At 44.3% G+C, this 27572-nt stretch overlaps 3 protein-coding genes across 3 annotated transcripts; 2 read left to right on the top strand and 1 right to left on the bottom strand.

Moving 5' to 3' along the window:
- Positions 1 to 2595: 2595 nt before the first annotated feature.
- Positions 2596 to 2964, top strand: LOC119228923 (helix-loop-helix protein 1-like). Its single transcript, XM_037488918.2, has one exon. It carries the CDS (start codon positions 2596 to 2598, stop codon positions 2962 to 2964), a length of 369 nt encoding a protein of 122 aa, XP_037344815.2.
- A 2130-nt stretch (positions 2965 to 5094) lies between these two features.
- Positions 5095 to 21002, top strand: LOC119228985 (vang-like protein 1). Its single transcript, XM_037489043.2, has 9 exons — positions 5095 to 5386; positions 9412 to 9660; positions 10477 to 10648; positions 14793 to 15221; positions 15472 to 15647; positions 16166 to 16299; positions 18067 to 18217; positions 18711 to 18945; positions 19204 to 21002. The coding sequence occupies exons 2-9, from the start codon at positions 9590 to 9592 to the stop codon at positions 19462 to 19464; spliced, it is 1629 nt and encodes a 542-aa protein (XP_037344940.1). The 5' UTR covers positions 5095 to 5386; positions 9412 to 9589; the 3' UTR covers positions 19465 to 21002.
- Positions 21003 to 21709: 707 nt separating this feature from the next.
- casq2 (calsequestrin 2) lies at positions 21710 to 26728 on the bottom strand. The gene is made up of 11 exons (XM_037488593.2): positions 26253 to 26728; positions 25015 to 25099; positions 24788 to 24888; positions 24579 to 24690; positions 23836 to 23909; positions 23631 to 23761; positions 23469 to 23514; positions 23335 to 23389; positions 22515 to 22615; positions 22353 to 22427; positions 21710 to 22222 (listed from the first exon to the last, which is right to left on the bottom strand). The coding sequence occupies exons 1-11, from the start codon at positions 26487 to 26489 to the stop codon at positions 21941 to 21943; spliced, it is 1299 nt and encodes a 432-aa protein (XP_037344490.2). The 5' UTR covers positions 26490 to 26728; the 3' UTR covers positions 21710 to 21940.
- Positions 26729 to 27572: the final 844 nt, after the last annotated feature.

Here is a 27572-nt window from a genome sequence, read left to right as displayed (position 1 = left end):
AAGCCCCTGAGGGCAACATGGTGAAGTGATGTTCACTGAACCGCGACAGGGTCTAGCGGCTAAACACCGAGTTGCATTCAGAGTGAATGACAGAAAACAATTTACAATTAAAGCTGCGGGCAGCGTTGGACGGGGTCCTCGCTACTCCGTGCATTGTCATGGTCTTATCGTAGCCTCTTATTTCAACATATCACCAGGACATTCTGACCTACCATTCCAAAATCAAAGTCTCTCAAAATACCATAAATGAGCTGAATAGTTTCCTTCAAAATCTTTCACAAGACTACGTTTGGTCAATTTCAGGTTATAAATAAAAGGTAACTAAAAATAATAAATAACACACTACGTCCACGTCCGCTTTAAAGTACACTTCCCCAGGGTGTGACTTGGTGATAACCAAAGTAAAATACCATACATGAGCCAATTTCCACCGCCAATCACCAGACTACATTTGGTCAATTTGAGAAATTGCCAAAAATGTGTTTTTCAAAATTCAAAATGGCGGATTATCTAGTTATGTGCATTTGCATACCATGATTGACTTTTTCGTAGAGCATATCCAAGAGCACATGTGTGCCAAGATTAAAGGTGATTGGACATCAGGGGGGGGGGGGGGAACTGGCCTAGTTTTAACAACTTTTGGAATATGATAAAGGCCCCAAAAAGGCCCTTAGTTTGGGAGAATAATAATTCCTTGAAATACAATAGGTTGCTCTATAGTCGCAGCGAGGACCCTAAATATATATTGATGAGGTGGTTTGCTTTGCTATGTTGTCAATACATGGAAGTTAAGAAGACAACACAATTAATTTGTTATTCAAAGAATGTATTTTGTTGTCAATTCAAAAAACTCTTTAACAACTTCACTCTCTCCTGCACATCCTTAACTAACCTGTTCCACCATCATCACAGGGGAGGAGACCCTTTTGTAATTTATTAACTATATTGATATATTATCATGTTTTCCTCAAATGCAGAGCAAGATGCCAGAACCTCAGACACAGCCTCCAAGTAAAATCCGAACCACACAATCAGGAATTATTCTTCTGTGGCACACACATCATTTGCACTAAGGAGCGCTAGACTGAGTAGCCTTTATTCAATTTACACAGTCCATTTTCTTGCATGGACGCATGAGCTGTTTTTATGTGCAGACCTCATACGCTCACCCTCTTTCTCTAAACCCAGCTACCCCGTCAGCACTGGAACCATTAAAGCATGAGCCTGGTGAAATAAACACCTTCTGACCAATACATCAATGGGATTTTACAACTCTCATTACCAGCTGAGGCTTTGCAGTTACTACACAGTAGTTTTTCTGACAAAAGATACCCTGAGCTGTCATTGTTTTGTAATAGGAAAAAATAGATGCAGGCAATTTTGATTTAGCAATGAGACCAACTAACACGTTTTCCTATTTAAATAGAGGAGCTAAATTCAGTTCACACTAACAAGATGTGGATTTGTCGAGTAGATTATATTCAATTTATGTTCATTGTGATGGGTCTCAACCAAAGCTAATCTGTGCGTGCGTCGTAATGGGGATCAAATGTGAAACTGGAAGCTGGAGGTTACACAACAAACACCCTCAGTCATCATTCGTCTGTGTCGTCACTTCGCTCCAGTCTCTCTGTTTGTATACTGTATGTCTGAGCTGGGGTTGTGTTATCTTGCTCACAACCAAAGAGAGGTTGGTTGGGAGAAAGGCGCAGACGTTTTGCCAAAGGATGTGATGTGCAGCTAATAATATGACAGACAAGGAGGAGGAGAAGACGAACCAACGTACTGTTACCAGCATTTTCACTCCACCCATGAACAAGGAGAAACAGCACAGGGCTGGTGGAGAGATAACTTCACGTGATGCTGCCGCGCTGACTGATATGGAATAGGAATGCTGCTTTACTGTGACTTTTGAATCAGTGGGCTCTGTTGATCTTGAATGTATAAGGTAAGTTAAAATGGCATGTATGTATCTTGCACTTCAACAAAACCTTTGCCCTGCAGCACACTTCCAGAGGTTTCAGCGGTTCTAAATACAGAGTCAGCTGGTTGCAAGCTTCATACAGGGTCGGGGGGGCTGGAGTGAATCCCAGCCAACATCCAGAGAGATACGGGCTCCCAATATAATAATTTATGGATCTTAGATAATAATTAAATAAGATTTATAAGTCGCATTTGATTGTGTCTTGACATTGTTTCAGCACCACGGACAGCGCTCCACTCAAGTCCCTCGTATTTCAGAGTCCTTTGATACGTAGCCAAGTTTTACAATTTGAATATGACAAAACAAGAGTAATATAATAATGTTGTTGATTATAGTGTGTAGTTTATTATGATGTAGTCATAATGTTTGTTTTTTAGTTGTAGTGGATTGGACGTGTATAAAGTGGCAGAAAATAGAAATAGTCAAATAAATTAGTGCCACAAAGTTGCACGTGTAGAAAAATAAGTTAATGTAACTTTACCCCTTATGCCTATTATGTGACGACTGTATCGGTCGTTTAAGTAGAACATCATCCTATCATCTCTAGCTGTAATTTCTACTGACTTTCTACTATATTTTCTGCAGGATCCTTCCGTCTTGAGGACAGAAGCATGATGCTCAGTCCTCGCCACGCCGAGTCTGACAGGCCCTGGGTACAAACAGACTCTTCCAATGTGCCCTGTGGGTCCGGGCCTGCCCAACTTGAGGCGTGTCGGGGCAAGGTGCGCTCCGTGAGTGTCCTCGCTCTGAGCAGGGAGGAGAGGAGGCGGCAGAGGCGTGCGACGGCTACGTACCGATCTGCGCACGCCACCAGGGAGCGCGTCCGCGTGGTGGCCTTCAACGTGGCCTTTGCACAGCTGAGAAAGCTGCTGCCGATTCTTCCACCAGAAAAGAGCTCGTCCAAGATTGAGATCCTGCGACTCGCGATTTGTTACATCTCCTACCTCGGGCACGTGCTGGATGTTGAGGAGCACCAATAAGAGGATGCAGGGTGTTTGTAGACACCACAGATGAATGATTTCTGGATGGTGATGCCAGTGGATTCTGAGGAATGCCTTGGTGTTATTGTCGTAATGGCACACTGTAGACATGCATGCATCATGCATCTAGGTGGTGGGAACATCACATTATTTTTTACATTTCATGGGAGATAGTTGCCGAACTGCGGGTCTCCTTTCAACAGAAGGAACAGGATGAAAAGTATTTCGATATTTTGAACAATGCTATATATTATACTTGTTTAGTCAAACTACTTAAACAGGCTTCACCATATATTTGCTATCAGTTATCTGACTCTTCTGTGTGGTCGGTTTGCATTTTTTAAATATATTTATTAATTTACACAGAACCTATTCTGTCTTCTGTCTCTATGTGGGATTCCGGTGCAGGAAGTCCTTATGTTAAGCATGAACTAGGACAGCTTAGTTGCGTCCTCCAAGTATCTTACAATATTTTGAAACCCAGAATTTTCTTATTTGAAGGCCTTGCTATTAGATTTCATCTTACAACGTGTCTTCTGAAGCTTTTTGTAGCAGTGCTATATTTATTTCAGATAAAGCCATAAAGGGAAGCTACACAAGCTGTTCCTCTCTGTTCGGATGGATGTTTCTCTAAAAGAATAAAAATAACCATAGTACAGCATCTCCTTCCTCCCGGCGGACACAGGCACACAAGTGGACATACTTAGAATGAATGTACCAAGACAAGAAGAGAGAAAGAAGTTGCAACATTTGGCTCACTGTTGTGGGATGAATACCAACATTATTTTATTATACTGTCACGGTTTGGCCTCGCTTCCTGTTTTAGTTTGAAGTTTCATGTCTCTTGTGGTCCTGGGTTAACTTCACTTCCTGCCTTGTCTTGTGATTGCGTGATTGTCTCCACCTGTGTCCAATCACCTGCACCTCCCTTGTGTATTTAAGCCCTGTGTGCCTGTTGTCCTTTGTCGCGTCATTGTCTATATGTCCCTTGTCGTTGGAGCACGTCTTAAGTTTGAGAATAAAGAGCACTTTGGATTGAGAAACTGAGTCTGGGTCCTCACTGCATCCTGCCCCAGCCTGAGTGTGACATATACATTGTATTTTTGTAATTTTTAGAGCATATAAAATGCTAAACAGTCCCTCAGACTGTAATTTAGGATGTTCTGAGTGTTATTTACATCATAGTCTGGCTATACAAATTCCCAAAATATGGCTTTTATATTTTTTTATGAAATCAGGCAGTGGATACAAATTATTTCACGTCCCTTTGAATTTTCTTTCTTTTCTTTCCATTAGCCGTAAGCCGCCCCGTGCTCCTTCTCTCATCCCTTTATGTGAGTCTCTGTGGTGTAATGTGGCCCTGAGGGCCTTGAGGTATTGTTCATTTCCACTCCAGCGGTAAGAGTGACATCCCTTTGTATGGACACTGCACAGTACACACACTACACATTTGGTGTACACACTGGATACAAAAGGTATGTTGGGAGGAGAGGAGCACGGGCCTTAACACAAGGATTTTATGATGAATAAGGCAGTGGACGCTGCACATAAAATCATATTCTGTAGTTTTTGCTCATGGTTAAAATACTAAAACCAAGAACTGTGACACATACTTTGTTCGGAAGGAGCTGCACTGCCCTCTGATGGAGATCTTTGGAGGAGAATGAACCGTTAAAAGTTAATGTTCTCTTTTCTTTGAACAGGCAACCATAAGGGCATGTTTACTCACCTGTCATTACCACCAAAGCCAAGATAAGGGTAGAAGGTGTCGTTGCTGTTCTGATGATATTAAAGTTCAATGTGTGCTGTTTTGTGCTTTATTTGCATTTAGTAGTTATTGAACTTTCCCAAATTGTATTACCATCACCACAAAATGTATGCCGTACAGTACGCGTGTTGATCTTGGGTTTCAGTGCACTGGCAACTATATGTGCATTAGGCTACAATTGTGTACGATATTGCTCAATGCTGTTTAGCTTTATTTTCAGCAAAGAAAGTTCAATGAAGTAACAACGGCATCCACTCGTTCTGCTTCTGTGGATATGCACATTTCCGAAGGACCACCTTCGCCCCCAAACTGTGTTCACCAATCGGCACAGTGAAGCTCAAACGTCCAAGAAAAACAGATTTTCGGAGGGTGGTTATCAATATTCGACTCACAGGGACCGCACCTCCTGCTGCTGGTTTCGATCCGTCGTAAAGAACGACCTCGTGTGGGCTGCTGCAGAACACACCGATCGCAGGGCATCTAGAGATGCGCTGTACCTCCATGCTGCCTCCCTCCGGTGCTGCTAACCACAATGGGCAGGACCGTGTGAGGGAGCTGCCCTTGTCAGTGCGGCACGGACGCGCCTCAGCGGCACCGCAACATCCACCCCGAGACCCAAGAGCGGAATATGGCACACGTCTGAGGAAGGAAACGGTAGGTACATGCATCGGTTGTGCGTTTATTTTTACGGGGCAGGAATCACTGATGAAGTTCAATGCCGCCGTTGGGGGGCGGGGGGGGAATGGTTTCCTTCTGATCAGACATGCAGCCTTTAGTCGTCTTTCCCAGCATCTCCGTTGAGCCTACATCGCGGGCTACTTGTGCCTTTCATTCAGACACTGCCCGTCGCATTAAACGCATCGCGGCCAACACAGCAACGTAATGGATGCACTTTGTGTGATCAAATCTGCTGCGGTGAAAGGTGTCCAGGAGGCTACGGAGACCAGGTCGATCGTAACCGAAACTGCATCTGCGTAACAGAGAACTAAACGGCACATCCTTAGCACCCTTTCAGACCCAGTAGCCTACACAAATAAAGGGCGTATTAAGCTGCGGCTGCAGGGTGATGGCGTGTATCGCCACCACCCTGCAGCTGCCTGAAGAGCAGTGCGCACAGCTGGATGAGGTGTTACCATGACTGAAGCCTCCTCTGACACCGTCGGTGCTTTCTATCCCAGGCATCTGGGAGTCACGGTGCTGCAGGGGAACTGTGGTGCACCTGCAGTCATGCATTATTGATTAATGCTGATAGCTCCCCGAGCAGAGAGCTGGGAGGGCACGTTGAGGTATGGCGACCCTTTGAATAGGTGACTTATTCCCATGGAAGCCATTCTTGCCACGAATGATCAAAAGGAAAGCGTTGCCGGCGAGGCTTTTGTCATCGCACTCTTTTAAACCGTGTCATGCAGGGCAGACTGCCACAAGTGTAATGAGCGGAGCTTTACCTTTGGGCTGATAAGGAGTGTTGGGATCCTGCGAAGCTCGGCTAGCCAATGTAATGCATGGTGCATTTTAAGATCAGTGCACACAAGTGTTTTTACACGCATACAAGCATACTTTTCCCAAGGTAGGAATGTACTGTTATCTCTCCCCCCCCCCCCCCCCCCCCTCACTCCCCCTCTTTCAACTGTACTTGGATTTAGTTCCACATGAGCAGACCAGGAGGGACTAAGATTGCATTCCAGAGTAATGTGTCACGCCTCAAACCTTCTCTTTTTACTGTGCATGTGTGTGAGAACAGCATTGTGGGTGAGATTCTCTCCAGTCACTCAAAGGTCACATGTTTGCTCTCTTCACATATTTAAAAATACCTTTTTTTGCCAAGTCAAGACTCATACATCAAATAACGGAAGGAAAGTAACTGCCTTATTAAATACATCCCTGGAACAGTGGTGAAGCACTAAATGAAATGGCTTCATTTCATGGGATTTCAGTCAGTAAACAGCGATGTTAGAATGTGTTCATTAGAAGCTGTTCCTCTAGGTTATCCAAAGTCCAGGGAGGGATTAGAGATTGTTATCACTATAAATAACACTGGCACAGTGTGTCACCTATTATTTGATTTCAAAGAGGTCTCACCCGGCTTACTCGACTGTGTTACTCACTTGTGTGTGTGTGTATGTGTGTGTGTGTGTGTGTGTGTGTGTGTGTGTGTGTGTGTGTGTGTGTGTGTGTGTGTGTATATGTGTATTATTTGCCTATTTAAAAGAAGGAGAATATATACTGGATACACGGTTACCAGTTAATGACATCAAATACATGATAAAGTAAATCCACACAGCAGATTGCCGGCTGCTGCATCTGCAGATTTTGGTATAATGACACCAGTTCATGGTGCACATGAAGCAAGGAAGGCACAAGGGCTAATGGGTGTGAAGAATGGCACAGATGCCATGGTAACCAGGCCTCATCATGTGCTCCAGATGAGCAACCAGGCTGATCTGTGCAATTTAGGTTGCCAGCAATCAATTGGGTATTTGATGCAAATATTAAATTCCACACCTCTTACTCTGTCTGTTTTGGAGGACAAAGTCTGTTTGAGGGCCAAGGATATTCGACAAAAATCTGTAGTTTTGAATATCTTATTATTCATTGATGCGTTGGATCAGCGGGTAAAATGGGACAAACAACCTAATCCGTCAGATGTTACTGGTCTCCCAACGGACTGCCCCACATATTTGTTGCAATATTACATTCTGTTTGCATTTTCTCTTCAGAATATGAAAAAAAAAAAAAAAAAAGTCCATGATGCCACGTGAGTCTGTACCTCTGGGCCTGTGTAGTTACAGTAGCCCCCACTGTGCAACAGCCTCCATCCCGCTAAACCAACACATTAATGATTGTTGGTTTTACATTAGTGTCACTTTCTGCCCTTGTGAATCTCTCCACGGTGCAGCCAACCAGAACGCGAAGCATCCCGGCCTCAGCAGAGAAACCCTCAACCACGCAGAGTCCGTCACAGACGACCACTGAATTCTTTTGATGGACTGACTCAGAACGCGGCCTCTGGTGCACATTGTTATGCTTTATTCATAGTTAGCCGTTGGTTTGTAACTGATAGTTTTTCTAGCCCCGCGGCGTTGATTTTCCACATGGCCTGGTTCGCTGTGCCTCTTCAGGCTCGTCTCGTGGATGAGTGGGTCCTCAGAGGAATCACCCTGGCCCACATACCACTGCCACGCGTTCAGGGATCAGCACTCGGGGGGGGGGGGGGGGGTTTAACAGCTTTTATTCAAATCATTGCCTTATTCGTTTAACCATATGGGCGCAGGGTGCAATGAGAAGCCATTGTTTGCTCTTTGTGCCCTCTCTGACTTTCTCACAGACGCATAACACAAATTTACCCCCAGCAGGGGTGATTGATTATTGCTCCGAGATGGGGCCTCCGGTGTTGCCAAGGCAACAGCGGACGCTCCAGATGTGGGTTATAAAGGATAGATGTGACTTTCCTCTTTTTGCGTAATAGAACCGCTGCCTTGATGTTGTGAGTGCTATGTTCAAGTACAATGTTTATTGAAGACCTGTAAACAGCCCTGCCTTGTTCGGCACATGTCGCCCTACATGTATCAGCGCAAAGCGATACGATATTCAGTATCAGTGAAACCAGCATTTTTGTGTAGCGTTTGTCTGGCGCCATACAGTGGAAATCAAACCATTATTTTATTTCCAGAGCATGCCGCTGCGTGGATTCAGATACTGATATGATGAATGTGCGGTTTTTCACTCTTTGTATTGGGTACCATTGGGTACAGAGACGACACATAGTCGGTAGACGACGGTGAGGAGGCGGACAGGGGGGGAGTAGTAAAATGAGACTGGGCTGGAAAAAGTGAGGGCACGTGGTTGTCTGGACAACAACTGTGAAGCAGACAGTAGATCGAGGCTTTAATGAATGGTCATGCATGGTGAAACCCTCGTGCAGATGTCCTCATGCATCGCACAGCGGGCCCAGGAAGTGAGTCTGATCCTCATAATGATTTAAGCAGGAATGGAGAGTTCACATGCTGATAATGTATCACATGGAAAACATTTAGTTTATGCTTTAAACATCACCATGGCTACGGTATTAAAGAGGGTTTTATCCTTGTCTTATTTATTCATCTAGTTCTTTTATGGTGTATTCTTTTTTTATTTGACTTTTACAATATGTTTCAACATATTGTCATTCTGAATCTAGTTGCGATACATCGTCTTTGTTTTCTCCCTGAAGTTCCTGTACGTTTGTTGGGTCATGACAGTATATTTAACCAGGAATTATCCCGTTATTTATTTTACAAGAAGGACCTGGCCAAAATGGCATCATTAAGACGCAGTCATATGTCTACATTTTGATTGGTTTGAGAGGTATAAATGAGTGACCTTATTTAAAAGACTTACATTACTCGTCACACGTGTTGCATTCAAAGCATTTCAATGCGTGGTTTTGCCTGGTTTCAAATACATTTTCTCTTGTAAATTATTCCAAGCCCAGTTTGAATTGTACAAACATGAAATCCAGAATATATTCTGAAGACAAGTCCATACAGTCAGGATAGATATTCAATACAATAATAAAAAATTAAAATACATAAAGAAGATTATCACTCAAGCTTGTATGGCCTTGCTAATATAGCTGATGCATTATGTGTTGAACATGATTTGCTGCAGGCCTCACACCCTCTTATCTCTCCATCCTGCAGGTCAATGTGGCTACTAAATCAGCTATCTGGGGTGGTTGTCAGTCGCTGCGGCTTCCCGAGGCCCGTCTCCATAGCAACCGCTTCCTCCTCCTGAGTGCTGCTGGCAACTAACCCTCTCTGCCACACGACGATCGCTCCTCATCCCCCTGGCCAATAGCCAGCTCCGTGCCGCGTTGGAATGGACACCGAGTCGACCCACTCGGGATACTCGTATCACTCCAGCCGCTCAGGGAGATCCAACCGACACGGGTACGTCTCCTGTTCTTGTTATCGCTCTCTCTCTCTCTCTCTCTCTCTCTCCCTCCCTTCCTGTACAGATGATTTCTGCTGGATCACCAATCGCAGCTTTTTGATTTGGTATTTTATGTAATCGCTTCAGTGCGCAGTGTGTCTTCTGTTTAGTTGTGTTGGCTGATGGTCGAATGAATCTAGCTTAGAGGGGAAAGTGAGAAGCTGGAGATAGAGACAGAAGGAGCTGGTGGATTTGGGTCGTCACAGCTGAGTGAATCCATCCCATGTCCCTGATTCACATGGTCCGTCCCGCAATTGAGAGAATAACTTGATTCCTCTCCTGTCCCTGTCCCTTCCTCAGAATTCATTTCTACTCCTATTTCAATTAGAGCTACAGCTGTTATCTTCACTATAGAACAATGTTTGTTTTGTGTGTGTCTTTGTGTTCGAGCTGAAAAGATTTATATTTTTTGATTGATAGAAAATATGAGCAGATATTTTAATGAGTCTCATCCCTCAAACAAACATGTGGTTGTTTGAGCTTTTCATATATGAACATTTTAAGATTTTCCTTTTCACATAAGTCATCAATTAAGTTAACCGAGTTGTGTGGTGGTGGACTGCTGGTTGGACGAAATAGGAAATTTGATTACATCAGCTTGGGCTCTGGCAATTTGTGAGAGCAATTGAATTGCTTTGGAAACACTCTATTTATAGACAACACGGGTAACTCAAAGAAATAATCTCCAGACTCAATCAATAATACATAAATGAGATCACGAGAATGTGTTTTTCAACGCGTCTATATCCCTCTTTTTGTTTGTTCCACCCCAGCGATCGAAGCCGCGAGCGGCACAAGGCGAGCAGCAGCAAAGACAGCACGCGCTCCGAGAGGTCTGTCGTCATCAACCCCCCCGACACGCCCTCGCAGGACTCCCCCGTCCACAATGGAGAGCCGCTGCCAGGGGAGCCCACGTCAACAGCAGACCAGGAGGACGAGGGCCAGGTATCTCACACCCAGGTGTCCAAGGCGGCTGATTTTGGAGAGAAGGTCTTTATTCCTTCAGAAAAAAAATCAGAAGGCGGGGCTCATTCTGAATTTGGTCACGTGACCTTATAAACTCGTCCTTAGTGCAGCCGGCTGCCCGTTGCCACGGCGCCTGACACATGATGACAATGGTGACAAGGGATCAAATAGGGCAGAGGATTAGCATCCATCTTGGAGGTCTGGACGGATTTGTACGTGTGTGTGTGTGTGTGTGTGTGTGTGTGTGTGTGTGTGTGTGTGTGTGTGTGTGTGTGTGTGTGTGTTATAGTGGGTAGAACTGTCAGACCTGAACGCTTTGAAAGCAGAGCAAATTGATTCCAGTCATTCCATAAAGCTGAGCTCTACAATAAAATAAAGCAGAATGCTGTTATATTGCAGCTCAACTACAGAATAGCCATAATTTCACTAAGCTGACGCCGCAGAGATTAAAGAGGCACTCAAATGTTGCTCACAGACTGGACACAGAGGAAAACATTCCCCATGTAAAAGAGAAACTTGTTGTTAAACGACGTATTTAAGAAACAGGACATATAGCATTGGGTCAAATTGTAGCTGTTCTAGAGCTTTGGAAAGAGTTGTTTCAGGCGGTTTCCAGTTTAAACAGGAAGCAAACACTCTCCTAGCTACAAGCTCCCCCCCATGCCCCCCAATGTCTATTCCTTTAAATGCAGATGAGCACATTCGTTGCAATGAAAGTCAAAGAAAAGGGAGCGAAAAGCGGTAAAAAAAACTACCAAATGAAGGGAAAAGACTTAATGTTCGGGCTACCTTGACTGGCTCCCTGACCTACTTGAAATCTATAGTACGAAGATGGTGTATGTACTCTTGTATGTGCTGTTTGTGTGTCAGGGAAAAAGTTGTGTGTGTGTGTATGTGTGTGTGTAGAGAAGCTGAGGTCTGAAGCTGCTGGAAGAAGATGTACTACGCAGCACGTCGTTTAATGTCATTATGACACGGACATGCTTTCAGACAGACTTTCTGACCATTTTGGAGAGGTCTGACCTACTTTGCCGTCTCTGCTGTGCGTTCCCTTCCGGCCGGGCAGCCACATTCCAGCATGTCAAGGCGCTGTCAGCTCCTAGCCGAGGCCCATTGTCCGCAGTGTAAGGTAATATGCCATTGTATTGCATTAGCCCTTCAGACAAATATGTCCAAATGGCATAGGACACCCATCATCACCAGCACCAAAGTCAACCCAGCCGGGGCTTTTTTTTGGGGTAGGAGTGTGTGTGGGTGGGAGGGGGGGGGTGGGGGGGGTTGTTGCTCTGTTAAATAGCAGAGCCGCTGTAACACTAACGGGCTCCAGAGCAGAGAGACGTTCTCACACACTGAGATTAGCTTGAGCATCCGGCCAAACGGCGCTCTGAGGAAAGCTGATCTCAATAATGCCCATGACATAAGGATACGGCCTCTTGGACCACAGCTTCTGTGTGTGTGTGTGTGTGTGTGGCTGTCACTGAGACTGTCCATGCTGCTTGGTGAGAGACGTCGGGACTTTTTTTGCCAGAAGGCGGTGAATTCAAGTTACACTGTCGGCTCCGTGGATATCAAAGCGTACGGGGGAGAACCTTCTGCTTCTCACAGCCACTACTCTCTCAATAAAAAAAATGAACCACCTCAATTAGAAGAACCAATGGTTGGAAACCTGCCAGGTATTTTAATCTAGTTAAACAAACACACCAGTGTGTGAATGTAACTTCAACAGCCCCCATCAAGGGCTCGGCTTTTGTGTTCCGTAGCTGGCAGGCTGTCTGCTGTGTGTTTTTGTGGTTGTGTGAACGCTGGTAATCAGTATGTTGTTGTGTTGTTGGTGCTTCGGGGATGGCGGAACAGGCCTAAACATAATCCACATTCACCCTCTGCCAGATGAAGACCCTGCCAAGCAAGCAGCAGCGGCCGTGCTCACCCCCCCCCCCCTCTCTCTTCTGTAACCCTTCTCTGTTTCATTCCCTCTCAGTTACTCTTACGCTTTACTGTATGTAGAGATCAGGGCTTGATTAACGCTGCGTTAATCTTTGGGATTAATCCGCTGAGACTCAATGGCTGCGTTTAACAGTGTATCAGGTCGCTAAGTGAAAAGCTGTGTCTCTCTATAGGGGAGACGTGAGCATGAAAGCTGGTCCATATGAATCATTATTTATTACATATATACTGTATTTCCTCTTTCAGCCGGCAAAAAACAAAACTGTGCCTCAGAGCTGACGTCTGGTGATGAGTGACACAAATACTCAACAGACAAACAGTAATGCCACATCCAATCAATTGCAATTTTTACTTTTAGAAAATCCAACTCTAGTGGAAAACTCCTTTTGCATTTAATAATGAGATAGCGAGATAAACAAAAGCACAAGTGCTAAAATGCAGCAAAAACGACAACTTAAGCACCAAAACACAGCTCCTACTGAGCATCTTTAAATGATGAATGCTGGGAAATGCCATCAAAACCGCACAAGAACCAATTAATAAATGGAGTTGGAGTTGTTTAGTCAACTTTTGTTTCGACAGTTAAAGCTGAACGGGATATTGTTTTTGTGTTACCACATATTCCCCTGGACCCTGTTAAAATAAAGAGTGAAAGAGATGTGAGAGGAATAGAAATGAGACTGGATACTAAAGGGAGTTGACGGTGCACTTACATGGGGGACCTCTGGCCTCACAGATACCCAGAATAAATCGCTGCTTCTGGATCCTCCCCCACCTCTTTTCTTACTGCTATCCATTTAAATTCTACCTTAAACCCTACTTTCAACCACTGCCACCCTCCCGCTCTCACTTTCCCTCCCTCACATCCTCTTATGCTCATTCATCTTGTGGCTCCTCCGGCACGGCAGAGTTAATTAGCCGTGCACAGCAAAGGACGACAGAACTCATATTTATGCAGTGTTCACCCTACATTTTCCTGATTGGAAATATGCAAACGCCATGTCAATTTCATATATTTCCTATTTCACAAATAAAATAACAAAAGTTGTGTTTACTTTTTTCAGTGGGCGCCATCTGTCTTATTACTAATTGTCTGGTTTCTTTGCACCTTCAGCAGGCCCATATGCCTCCAGTTGGGCTTTCCAGACAGTTGTGCTTAAGTGTGTGTGTGTGTGTGTGTGTGTGTGTGTGTGTGTGTGTGTGTGTGCGTGTCTGTGTCTGTGTGTGTTTGAAGCCATGTTCGGCTTGTCTTTCTTCCTAGCCCTCATCCCTGTCTCTCTGCAGCTGCTGTTCCTGTGAGTGATTGTAGTTGGCGGGATCTACAACGCAGGAACACATGGGGAACAGAGCATGGCTAATTACCCAAATTAATGACAGGCACATAAAAAAAAAGATATTCCATTTTAGAGCAGACTTGTCATTCATTTATACTCCCTGTCGCTCTTCCTGGAAAATATTTATGCAAAAAATGACCCTACTGAAAAACAAGCTCCTTCTTTTATGCGTGTGTGTGTGTGTGTGTGTGTGTGTGTGTGTGTGTATTTTGGCACATTCTAGCCAATGTGAACGTTCCAGCACTGTCAACCTGTCAGTTTGCATTACTTCAATGGGACTTTGAAAAGCCTGTCACAATGAGGTAAAACTCCAAGAAAATGAAATGTCTGTGTGAATGCTGCATAAAATCCATGATTACTCAGTAGTCGAATAGAATATTTGAGGAATTGTTGAACGTCAGATATAGATTTATATTCCCTCTGCTTTGTCTATTTTGTCAGCCATTTTAAAATGACAAAGAAAGACATCACTCTTAGGTCTTGATATTTCCTGGAGTGCACTTGTAGTTTTTGGTTGTACTACCCAAAAAATATGATATCTGTCTCTGAGGTTTTATTCTCCACCCAAAATACCCAAATAGGACCAGAATTTCTTTAAACTCACATCATTGAACATTTACATTTAAAGCCGCACTGGCTTCAGTGGACGCAATAACTGTTGGTAATTTGAGAGAAGTTCCTCATACAGAGGTTTCAAATTTCATTTTTTGCATTTTTCAGAACAGAATATGCCAGACGAGTTTTTTTTGGGGGGGGTTGAATCAATCCTTTAAGTGCCAACAGAGACCGTCTAATATCTACAGTTAAATTACCTTTCCTTTGCCTTTCTCTCTTTCCTACCTCAGGATGATAACTGGGGGGAGACCACCACCGCGGTGACAGGCACCTCCGAGCTGAGCGTTTCCCAGGAGGATGTGGTGGGACTTGGGAAGGAAATGCAGGACCGGACCCGGGGCTTCCGACGTTATCTCCCGCTGGCCGTGGGCTCGTGTGTGGCGCTGGTGGTGCTGGCCACTCCCCTGGCCTTCCTGCTTCTTCCCGTTTTGATGTGGCCCGACAGATTGCAGGCTTGTGGCGCGGCCTGTGAGGGCCTCTTCCTTTCCATTGCCTTCAAGCTCCTCGTCCTCCTGATGGCCATGTGGGCCTTGTTTCTCAAGCCGGGCCGTGCGAGCCTGCCCAGAGTGTGTGTGTACCGCGCCTTCCTCACCACACTCACACTCCTGCTCACCATGTCTTATTGGCTCTTCTTCGGGGTCCGGATACTTGATGCACAGGTGGGTTTGAGACTGAAAGTATTTATATGGCTTCAAAGATAATAATAATCTTTGAATGTTAAAGGGGTTAATGATGTTGTTTTTTTTAGGATAATGCTGGGATTTTAACTTGCCGCTGCTGCTTATCTTGCTCTTGAAAGCTAGATATTTAACCTCAGAGACACTTTTCCAGTTAAATGTAGGCGGAATACAATTGAGGAATTGTTTTTTCATCGTGCAACACATGTTTTCCGGTCATGTGGTCCAATAGGACGAGGACTACCATGGGATAGTCCAGTTTGCTGTGTCCCTCGTGGACTCCCAGCTGTTTGTCCACTACCTGGCCGTGGTGCTAATGGAGCTACGTCACCTCCAGCCCTGCTACACCGTGTGCGTCATCCGCTCCACAGACGGAGAGACACGGCAGTACAACGTGGGACAGCTCAGGTACGTGTGTAGTTACTGATGAAATATGAGGATTAAAGGAGAAACTTTACTACTCATCTTCAAAGCACACATTAAGACACACACACACACACAGTCATACACTGTTGAAGTATGTGTGTTACATCACATCATTCACAGAGAAGAAGGGCATAGAAAGTAATTGAGTTACTCATCAGCCTCCCGTCAAGTTTAATCAAGCTATTCTAGGACTTGAGGGGGGGGGGGGGGGGTGCCCGCCTAACTTTGTTACTGAACCAGTGTATGACTTCAAGAGGACTATGAGACAACTGGGCTAATTACACAAGGTTTGTGTCACGAGGCTAAAAACGTAATGTTTTTTTTTATTGGCTGGTTGAAGGTTGAAACCTTCATGAAAGGCTTATACAGGTTAAGGATACACATTGTGTTAATCAGGATCTATTTAAAAAGCATGCAACACATTCATAACAAAGGGATCCGAATCAGATTTCATCCTTAAAAAAAAAAAACCCACTCTGTGTCTCTTTCTATTCATGTAGCGTTCAAAAGGCTGCTCTGTCCATTTTGGAGTATTACTACAGAGACTTCCCTCTCCATAACCCAGCCCTCCTCTCCGCCTCCAAACACCGGGCTGCCAAACACCTGGCCGGGTTGAAGGTCTACAACGTGGACGGTTAGTCCCCTCATCTGTTGGATATCAGTAACCTCTACATTCCCTAGGATTTCCGTTGATGTTCTTCTAAACTTGTTTTAAGCCTATAACGTCACCCATTCAGCAGTTGTATGTCACAGTAACTCAGTCTTCCTTCAGATAGTCAAGAGGTTTTCTGCAACGGATTCGTCTGGACGTCCGTCTGAAGTGTGACTCGTTGTTGGATCCAAGCCGCAGTCTTTCCTTGTTTATATCCCTGTTTTACTGCAACGTGACGTTTTCTTTTCCACCTCCATCTCTTCCATGAGCAGCTTTTAAAAACAAACTGAGAAAATACCTTTTGGACCGTAAGTAGAGATGAAAGTCCTGAGCCATCCCTCTACCCAGCACTTTATCACGGGAAGCCACTCACTTCACGGTTCGCTTCCCTCCATCTTTACTGCACTCTGATGCCTCCGTCCCTGATGGAGTATACTGTATATTGCATCCACTGAAAGCACTCCTACCACGCACACACTTAGACCCTCACAAACCCCAACTCTGACACTACAATACTCTTGATATATTGACTCCCTGCACCCACATACACACTCCTTGTAATGTAATGTAATATTGCACTCATTCCTGCTGTGAAAATGCTCCTCACCACTCATAAACCCCTCCCCACAGCACAGCACAGTGGATTTGATGCTCTTTGGCAGGGGTGCAGCATGGGAAATGTTGTCCTCGTAGCACCGTCCCTCCGCCCCAGCCCCCACCCTATCAAAGTGCAGCGGAGAGGCCTCCAGGGAGCCGTGGAATTTCAGGCCTTAAATAATTCATCAGAGTAACGCTCATTCCTCACATACTCCCACATCTCTCCTTTCTCCCACTTAGCCCGTCTCCAGCTCGACCCCCCCTCCCCCTCCCCGTCTTTCTTTTCATTTTGCACACGCTTCAACCCCCCTCTCTCTTCTTCGCAGTCATTCAAAGTCGCTCTGCTCATAGCGTTGATATGTGGGCCAGGAACTTAACAGGGCTTGTTTACCAATGCTTTCAATGAAAGATGTTTAAAATTCTTCAAATGGGTGCACTGCATTCTTTCCCGAGTATCTACTAGACTGCTCTGCCATCCATATGTATTGAGAATTTCGGCATCTCTTTCTCACCTGCACACAATCACACACATATGCAGATAACATTATTAATTATTTATACTCGTACCTGACCTGCAGCATTTACTCTTTAATCTCCCCCAAACTGTTATGATGTTCATTAATATGTACCAGACCTTACTCCCCCACAGTAAAACCCCAGGAACTCTAATATACCTATAATACACTGCTACGGATACAAGCTCCCTTTGCTTTATGGGTTTGTCATATTTACCTGTATATTCACAGATTAGATTAGAGCTATGGCTTTTGAAGTGTAAAATAATGAATATTTAATCTGCAACTGGTATATAAAGGTTTCTGCATAGGAGAAACCTAAAATCATTGCAGTTTATTTTTCCTCTTGTTATTGTGCTATAATCAACATTCAACATCTCTGTGACTGAGAGATAAACACACACTCTTTTAAAATCCTCCGACCTATGCAATGGACCTAACAATGAAGAGGCAAATGACTAATTCTTTGACACCTCCAATGATGTGTGGGTTCAGAGCTGTTCTCCCATCTAGCCTTTTCTGTCCACCATTCAGACTGAGGAACAGCCCATTAATCATAGACACTGGTGGGGCCAGGTGCCATTTTCTCCGACTCCTAATAAAACCAATTTGCCTGTGTCCTCCCCGTTTGGTGCAGCCCCGGGGAGTACTGCAGGAGCGCAGCCTGGTAATGGGAATCAGTCACGAGCAATGGTTACAGCTGCCGCCAAACGCAAAGACAGCGCCCACAATGAGCTGTACTACGAAGAGGCAGACTACGAGAGGAGAGTGCGTAAGCGCAGAGCCAGGTGAGTCGCAGGAACAAAGGCCATCATGCTGGAGGGCAGCTTATTGATCTCTAGACTGGGTCAGACACGCAGCTCGACAACAACATGAATGCGTGCTTTGTTACGCCTCCTCTCAGGACGGCATCACAATTTCTCTCAACACCGCCTTAAGTCTCTTGAAGTTGTTGTTGATATTCTTCTGCTGTGAGATTTGTCTTCAAGAATAGGTTGTTTCCCCCGTGGGGAAAAAAAAAAGGTTAAGAGTTGGAACGACCGTACAACATTTGTATTCAAACCTGCGGTCTACATTCCCCTTGTTTATAATTTGCATTCATCTAGTTGGGCATGTAGAAACAATGTCTAAAGAAAACAAGTCTGCAAGCCACCTTTTGGTACCAGACACTGTGGTGTGAATAACAGTAGAAGAAGAAGAAGAAGCCAGGTGTGTGTGTCCCATGTCTGAAAAGGGGCTCCACAGTAGCTGACTGCTGCGTGTGTGTTGCCTCTCTGTCAGGCTGGTGGTGGCTGTGGAGGAGGCCTTCACACATGTCCGGCGGATGAAGAAAGAGGATGAGCAAGCCACGCCGTCCGACATCATGGATGTGCGCGAAGCAGCTCTGGCCATATTTCCCTCCATGGCCAGGGCCCTGCAGAAGTACCTCCGCACCACCAGGAGGCAGCACTGCCACAGCATGGAGAGCATCCAGAAGCACCTCGCATTCTGCCTCGTCAACAACATGAGCCCTAAGGTGAGGTTCGATTAGAACCTCTCTCTAGGTAACCAAAATATTGTATTGTCGGGAATGAAGCGCGTTGTCCATATTTCAAGCCTCAAAAGGAAAAAGTTAACAGGATGTGAAGGATATTCCCAAGTTATTACAAGTGGGATGTTCTCTTAGAGCAACGTCTTATCAGCTAAGACAACATTGACAGCGCTTCAGCAAACAAATCAACAAACAAATCAAAGTGTTTTGACTTGGTGTCTTTGCCTGTGTGTGTTTGTCCAGGCCTTCCTCGAGGCCTACCTGGCCCCTGGTCCGACCCTGCAGTACGGCCCTGAGCGCTGGATGGCCGACCAGTGGACTTTGGTCAGCGAGGCTTCCGTCACCGGCGGCATAAAGGAGGGCTCCGAGTTCCTACTCAAGTGTCTTGACTTTAGCCTGGCTGTGACCATCAAGGGCATCCCGTACATTCGACTGACCGAGGAGTACATCGACCCCAAGTCCCACAAGTTTATACTGCTGCTCCAATCGGAAACCTCAGTTTAACGCAGTGGACCAGCGCTGCTCATCTGGACTTGCGAGACTGTTACCATTTTTGGTCTGAATTTTTTAAACTATGACTTTTGTACAATTTGTTTTTTTTTTACCTATGTGTATGTAAGTTTTTCACATAAAGTATCTTGTGTCCTCGTCTTTGTTCCCGGTCGACATGAAAGCATTAAAAGATAGAAAATGGGGGAGAATGGGTTGTTGCGGAGTTTGCAGATCACATTTCAGCATGTGGGAGCCTTCATGATAGAAGCAGTGTGTATTTAGGAAGAAACTTGCTGTAATGTTAATGTTAAAGGATATTTGATGAAACCCGCAACCATTCTCACCAAAATGTTTCTTTTTCAGTCCCAGCAATGATTATTTAAATGTCCCGTATTGAAAATGTATGTACAGTATTTATATGTGAATATTTCTTTATCACTTCAGACTTTTTATATGGAAATTTTGCATTGCTTGAATGATTTTTTTTTACCTTGTCAAAATCATTTAGCCTTGTTTGTATTTGTGGAGATAGATGGACTGTAAATAGATCAAGGCATGTTTGTAAATGTCAAAATCACTGGAATTTCTTTGACTGTATGCCAACCTCAGCAAAGCTGAATATAGATGGAGTAGGGAATAGATTGTGAGCAAACACATGTGACTTCTTGTTATGTATGTATACCTTAGTGTGTGCAGTATACACTGAACTATTTGTAGGTTAATAGACATATACTTCATGTTTGGACGGATTGAGATTCATGTGGTTGATCTTCAAAAAAGGGCACTTTGGGCTCTTTCATTTAAAAACGTATCCTTTTTTATCTTTATCTTCATCATGAGGTGCATTTTTACAGCATCTTCTGCATTTACATAATGCATTAGACAATGCATAGCCCAAATTCATACTACTTATATAAGTAGTATAAAATTTGGATCATTGAGAAATTGAAGTTTCTCTTAGTATCTCCCCAAAATTAATTTTCTCACTTATCTCTCTGGCAAATGTTTTGAGAGTGTAAATGAACTGAAGCCAGTGTCAGTATTTCTGCTTCCAGTGTTTTGTCTCACTGCCACACTGCTGCCACCTTACTGCGGCTACTGGAACTGCACCTTTGTGTGAGTACTTGATCTGTAGTTTTAAAATCCTTTGTGTTCATGCGGCGCGGCACGTTGTGAAATTCATCTCCACACAAGTGTCACCGTGGTCACTGATGGCGCCGTTTTTGTTGAGGCTTTTAGAGTTTTGATGGTTGCAAATAGTTGTTTATTACACATGTGCCTCAGTTAAGGATAGGTTGTGCTCAGCATACTGTACATGTGCGGCCAATTGTGTGTGGGACCGGGCGTGCATGTGTGTGTGTGTGTGTGTGCCTGATTAAGAGAGAGAGAGAAAGAGAAAGGATTTTAGAAATAAAAAGGGAACATAAGGAAGAAAAGAAGTTGTTTTTTTCAAATGCTTTGTCCTTGTCTTCTTTTATAGAACATGTAAAATCACAGAAACTGTGTCAAAGTCACATTTGTAAAAATAATAAATATTTGTATTAACCTTTTCAAGCATTTGATTGTTGCCTTTCTCAGTAATAGTATTCTGTTTTACCATAAGAATGGTCAGCCTCAAACAGCCTTTCCAGTTGTATTTGTGAGATCTGGATTGTCTGGTGTCTGCACATTTCTGAGTGGACTGCTGAACTTCACCAATTGAGCATCTCGTGACGTTATTTGCTAGATGGCCATGTTGTCCTTTATGGCTTCTCAGTCATTTGTGGGTTCTCCATGGACTGAACATTAATGGAATACGTGTTTTCTGGATCACAATCAATAGATGGATGGACGGATGGATGGATGTACATATGAAAAAAGGGAGACAAGAAGAGAGCCGTTGAGGTGGAGAAAGGAGTGGTGGTGGTAAAAGGTGTAGAAGGGGAAAGCAACACAGAAAAGTAAAAGGGCAGTACTGCAAGAGAGGAGGAAAACAGGAGGAATTATTTTTCCAGTCAATCCTGGGATTAATGGCATTATGCCCTCATCAATCCGGCTGGGAAATAAAGTGGCTGGAGAATGGAGAAAGGAGTGAGAGATGGAAGAAGAGATCAGTGGTAAATGGAGACTCTGAGCGCTTGGTTTTTTTCCAAAGTTGGGGTCAGCCAGTAATGTTTTTCCTGACTATTGACTTTTTCATGTATAGAAGATATTAATTAGATAGCTGGTTGACATCGACAAGCCTTTATTATTAAATTGTGTCTATAAATGAGTGATTTCTGTGTGTAATGTGAGAAATGTCTGGTCCAGTATAAAAAGCCCATTCCAGTCACATTTACATTGTCCCCCAAAAAATGTTTTTTTTAGCAAACATTATGGATACATTTATTATTCTTGTTATTATTATAAATAATAATTGTTTATTTTTATTTTTTTATGTAACAGTACAGTTGTTTGTCTGAGATCCATGTAAAGAAGAGAAAGAACAATAAAGTCAATCTTCACTGGATTACTCATCATCATCATCTTCATCGTCGTCATCATCTTCATCGTCGTCGTCTTCGTCATCATCTTCATCATCTTCGCCATCATCGTCTTCGGCATCTTCGTCCTCGCCTTCGTCCTCGTCTTCGTCTTCGTCCTCGTCTTCGTCATCTTCCTCTTCATCGCCGTGGTCGTCATCGTCCTCAGTGTTGACCTTGCCCGAGAGCACGTCTTCGATCCAGTCCTCCAGCTCCTGTGCGGTGGGCAGGTCCTCCTCGTCCTCCATCTCCAGCCACACGCTGTCGGCCTGTCACAGACGGAGAGGTCAATCATCATCAGAGAGGTCAATCATCATCAGAGAGGTCAATCATCATCTGAGAGGTCAATCATTATCATCACATCACTCGTCACATCGTCCCTTGTTGTTTGGGACTCACATCTGTGACGTTGACAACTCCAATCTGGGGACGGAACAGGTCCACCTTGAAGGTCTTCTCCCAGTAAGGGATCAGCTGAAGGGGGTCACCGACAAAAAAAAAAAAAAAGATCATATCAGACCATGTCAGCTAAATCAATCTTCTTTTTTTTTTACAGCTCACCAGTGGAAAATCGTCGGGGTCGATCCAGACGATGCTGAGCTCTGGTAGGTGGGTGTTGTCTCTCGCAACTTCCTTCAGGATCTCCAAGAACTCAAAACCATCTGGAAGCAATGTCACAAATCATGAACTAATAAAACGCCTAAAAAGTATTGATTTGGAATGAGAAAGAGAGAACAACCTGATGAAATTTGACATTACGGTCATGTGTTTGTTGCTTTTTACTTAACGCTAATTGAGAAGACTCTCGTATGTGTCTTAAATGCAAGGCTAGAAACCATCGGCTAGTTAGCTTAGCTTAGCATAAAGACTGGAAACAGAAGAAAACAGCTAGCTTTTTTTCTGAAGGTAACAGAATTTGCCACATCGAACACTTGGTATATCTCGTTTGTCTGTTAACAAAAAGTGTAAACTCAACATATGATTTGTGGTTAACTATCAGCCTCGACTGCTGCTAGTCTTTATTTCAAGCTAAGCTATGTCCATGATGGCTCAAAATTCGTATTTATGGTACAAACATGAGGATGTAATTGATCAGCAAGTAAGCCTAACCCAAACCCTGATTCAGTGTATTTTGAAAATCTTTATTTTCTGTTTTATAAATGGTGTTGTCTTTCATCTGCTTATATAATTTATACTATTACATTGTTAATGTACGCATTGTTCTCAATGTATTTGATTGATTGATGATTGAGAGTGAGCATTCAAAAGTGAACAAAGCATTTGCTGTAAAACTCCAGGGTCTGAATCAAATATGTTCTGGTTTACCCAAATTCAATAAAGGCCAACAAATAGGGTCATATAGCATGTGACGCGTCCTTACCAGGGTCTTCCTCCTCTGCAAAAGCCACAATATGGATGCCCTCAATGTCATCCTCCTGAGGAGAAGGAGACACGTCGTACATGCAATGTTATTGTGAACTAAATTCAAAAGGCTGAATGCTGAAGATCACTCACCCAGGTCTCAAACATATCCTCCGCACGCAGCTTTCTCAGAGTTGGTCTGATGGCACAGGCGACGCATTCAGTTATAAAGTATGTGTCCAATGAATAGACCATAAAAAGAAGTTGGTTAAATAAATACACATTTGTTTGAGTAACCATTTTAATGATGTTTACCGTCGGTGTTCAGTTATGAACTTCACCAGATCCTCCTCAGAGTGAGGCTTCCCCGGGATGGTGACGGGCTCCTCCATGAAGGGTTCATAGAAATCCACCTCGTTCAGCTTCAGAGTCAGCTCCTTGGCCACCTGAGGCAACAAAGACGGATCCCTCCAGACTAATCATGCATTCCTTCGGGTTTGTGGGTTTGTGTGTTACTTACAGATTTCTCAAATGTGGCAAAGAACTTGATGTAGGGCTGAAACTGCTCTGCAGCTTCTTTAAATGCTTCATAGTCTGCGGATGAAACGTGAGAAGTATCCAGTGTCATTCAACTGCATTATGTTGTAAGCATGAAGGTTTTCCTGGTCACACGTCTTTTTGAGTTTTCTTTGGCTGTTGCATACGTGCCACGTGTGAACATTAGGGAGCGGAAATAGCTGAACTTTGACCAGTCCGAAAGGGATCTAGCTGCAGCTCATCACTGCAAGTTAACTACTCTAGACTCATTTCTCCCACAGCACGAGGGATGGAAGCAGGCCGCAGCAGCTGTGTTTGCAACAGTGATAAAAATGGATCTGTAAATCCGTGGAGATGCGAGGGGTTAAAATGCATTTATGGTGAAAGCTCGCCCCCCCTCCCCCCAAAAAAGACTCTGCTTTAATCGTGCCATAGTTTTAAAAAACCATACACTTATACGTAAGGCACCCTTTAAAACAGTGGTTCTCAACTTGTCTGGCTTGACGGGTGGTGCCTTCGCGTTCTAATAAAAAAAAACCGACACTCCGCTGTCCCTTCAAAATAAAAGCACAGGATGACATTTTTTTTTTTTTTACATTTTTCCATGCAAAGGCCCGCAAACCACTACAAACGGGTCCGCGACCCACTAGTGGGTCGGGACCCACCAGTTGAGAAACACTGCTTTAAAACATAGTATCCCTCATGAAAACAGGCTCAAACGCTCACGCTCAGAGTCCTCGTTCTTGAAGAATCCAACGAGGCGGATGTCCACTTCCATCCGATCGAAGGCTCTCAGCTCCAGAGGATTACCGATCAGCTCCACCGGCTCCTCCAGCAGCTACGGACGACACAGACAGAGGCACCGGGATGAGCTTGTGACGTCGTGAAGCGCGGTTTCCGATTGCTGCCAACAGCTGGGGATCGGGCCGACTCACATCCAACAGAAACTCCACCAGAGTGTTTGCCGAGAGCAAGCCGTCAAACTCAATCACCCGGTCGGCCTTGAAAACATACACGCTGCCCTCCTCCTCCAGGCCTGTGGTTGAAGGAGATTTCGTATCAAGACACACTGTTCTTAAAGTTATTCGACTGTTCTGTCAATGTGTGATAAAGGCCATTATCTCGTAGAACAAATAGGTTACCTCTCTATTTATACACCTACCTAGTTTCTTTGCCACTTTTGCATCTTTGTGGGAGTCGACCATTCCAAACCCAACGTCCTTCTCCTCCAGAACCTGAGCGGCGAGCTGCGGCCGAAAGAAAGAGAGCGTGAGGGAATAAACGGTAAAAACAAGACTGAACACATAAAGAAACAAGTTAATGGCAGTGTGACCGCAGCGTTAGGTCAGGTTCAAATAAAAATAAAATAACACCAAAGTTGGTCAAATGTCAGAAGTACTCAGGGGCCACGGAGATGCAATTACATAATCGCACAAGCTGCACGGTTCTAAATATAGCCGAAGCTGCAGCAATTGTTCTGAGAAGTACAGTAGGTTAGAAAATGGAGACTATTCTGCCATTAATTACCGTTTCCTCCACGCATACGCGTGGGCACGTAGGCGATGGGATTCTGAGCTGCCATCCGTCACAAGCTATGCCCCTGACAGTTGATGCTGGCATTGTGCGAACAAACACAGCAACGCACTAAGAGAACATAGCTTGTGTTCAATCACTTGAAAATAGTCGCATGCTTTCATTTCTTCGGAATGAGGCGGTATCGACATAAAGAGCAGAGCCTCCTCGAGGAGAGCAGCTAACCCTCCGCCATGCGTAACATGAGACGAGACACAGTGCTCACTGTCTCCTTGTGTGTGGGATTCCAACAAATGCATTTCTTTGACATATCGACCTGTAGCTTGTCGGTTAGCTGAGGCCGAAGACAACATATCTAAAGTCATGTTTGAGTTTGCTTGAAAAAAAGAAAAGAAAAGACTGCAATATAGAGGGGAAGTTAGTTGTCTCCTTGACAAGAATTGCTCTAAAACACAACTCGCATGAGCTGCCGGCCGGTTTCTGCCCGCAGAGGAAAGTCGTTGTTGGAGACAGAAGCACGCAGAGCTAAGCTCACCTGACTAATGAGTATATGCTATACTTGTTGACCTTGACAAAACTCACATGCACTCACTCACACATTAAGATGGAGTTTTACGTGTTGCAAGGGCAGTGCACTCTAAATATTTGATTTGGGTCCTTTCCCGCATATCACTGATTACACATCAAACCTTGTTATTTCCATCAGCTTTTTTTCCTACGTCTCTTGCAGCAAAGAGAACGTCTCTTTTTTTATTTTGATTTGATCATCATTAATTAAATGCTTATCCCCCTTGGTCTTGTTTTGTTTTTAAATGTGACCCAGCACCTCTTCTCCAACTACTTTCATTCCTTCTGCTTATACTTTACCTCCAACACCAACTCGGTCATCTTGTGTTGTTTTTGCAGCTCCTTGCTCTCTGATACGGGCCCGTGGTAGAACATGCATACCATGCTGTGCTCCTTCAAGGCCTTCTTGTAATTCTTGTCATTGATGTCGAGGACGCGGTCTTTCCCGTCGTACTGTGGGTACTCGAGGCCCTTGGCGGCCGGGGCCAAAGGCACGAGGCTCAGGCACTGGAGCAAGAACAGGCAGAGGGACAGCATGGTCCACAGCGAGCACGCACGCGCAAGGTGAGCGGCCGGCTGGCGGAGTTTCGTTTTTTAATTCACAGAATTAAACTGCACAATCGAAAAGGTTTACCCCGGCCCTGTGTATACGGGAAAGTAGGAAAAGCTACAGTAGGTTTTGGAGGTAAAAGTTCTCACGCATCCCGGGCTGTGCAGACAAATCCGGGTTCTACGGACATCCTCAGGTCCTGGCGCACTGTTTCTTCCTCCTGCACGCCTTCCCTCAGGCAGACACAAACACAAAAGAGGAGCTCTCCTGGGCCTGTGAGGGTACTGAGGGGGGGTGTACCATACATAGCTACGCTCCGTTACCACTTCTGGTGCAGGACAGGCCCATTTTTAGGGACCAGTTGTTTGAATGCTAAAAATAAAGCTGCGAGTGAGAAAGAGAGATAGCGAGGGAGGGGGGAGGGGGTTCATCGTGAGTACAGTTCTTGCTCCCATTGATGTGGGTGACGTGGGAGGAGACAGTTGAGTCCCAGACATTTGGGGTATTTAGTTATTTCAAGCCGTTTAATTCCATGAGAAGCTTGAAGTTTGGAGGAGAAAACGCTGGAGTATTTTAAGTAACATCTGCCAACAGGTGTGCAAAGGACACTACAATAATCTTTGTATGGTGATTATTTAAAAGATTTATCAGACCACAAACTGACTATACTCTTATCTATATATATATATAACAGCAGTTTGTGTTGTTTTTTGCCAGAATGTGCCACCTTGATTGATCAATAGTTTTCCCCATTTTGCTTTTCCCATAGCTACACACTGACTGTACTCTTTAAGGTGTATTATGCAATCTTCACACGTTATTCCCCATTATTACTACTATCATGGAAGCCAGTTTGAGAAATGATGGGATAATGAAATACTGTCATAATTTTGGGGTTTCCCATTTCAGAATTGTTATTTTTTCATAGCTGCAAACTTTTAGTCGTTTCTACCTCTTCAGTCCTCTTCGTCAAGTATAATAGTTTTCAAGCTGCTTGGAGAAGAGCCTCGTCTGTCCTCTGCAGGCAGGAATCATGTATGACATGCTGAATTATAAAAGGGTTATTAAAG

Source organism: Pungitius pungitius, chromosome 10 (assembly GCF_949316345.1).
Source record: "Pungitius pungitius chromosome 10, fPunPun2.1, whole genome shotgun sequence".
NCBI classification, from domain to species: Eukaryota; Metazoa; Chordata; class Actinopteri; order Perciformes; family Gasterosteidae; genus Pungitius; species Pungitius pungitius.
This window is presented reverse-complemented; position numbering and strand designations above follow the sequence as displayed.

Coding starts and splice junctions, on each gene's coding strand:
- LOC119228923 (XM_037488918.2), top strand. CDS start 2,596: ATGATGCTCAGTCCTCGCCACGCCGAGTCTGACAGGCCCTGGGTACAA.
- LOC119228985 (XM_037489043.2), top strand. CDS start 9,590: ATGGACACCGAGTCGACCCACTCGGGATACTCGTATCACTCCAGCCGC. Junction 10,649..14,792: donor ACCAGGAGGACGAGGGCCAG/GTATCTCACACC, acceptor TTCCTACCTCAG/GATGATAACTGGGGGGAGAC. Junction 16,300..18,066: donor GAAGGTCTACAACGTGGACG/GTTAGTCCCCTC, acceptor CGTTTGGTGCAG/CCCCGGGGAGTACTGCAGGA.
- casq2 (XM_037488593.2), bottom strand. CDS start 26,489: ATGCTGTCCCTCTGCCTGTTCTTGCTCCAGTGCCTGAGCCTCGTGCCT. Junction 25,100..26,252: donor TGACCGAGTTGGTGTTGGAG/GTAAAGTATAAG, acceptor TTTCGGCCGCAG/CTCGCCGCTCAGGTTCTGGA. Junction 22,616..23,334: donor TGCAGAGGAGGAAGACCCTG/GTAAGGACGCGT, acceptor CATTGCTTCCAG/ATGGTTTTGAGTTCTTGGAG.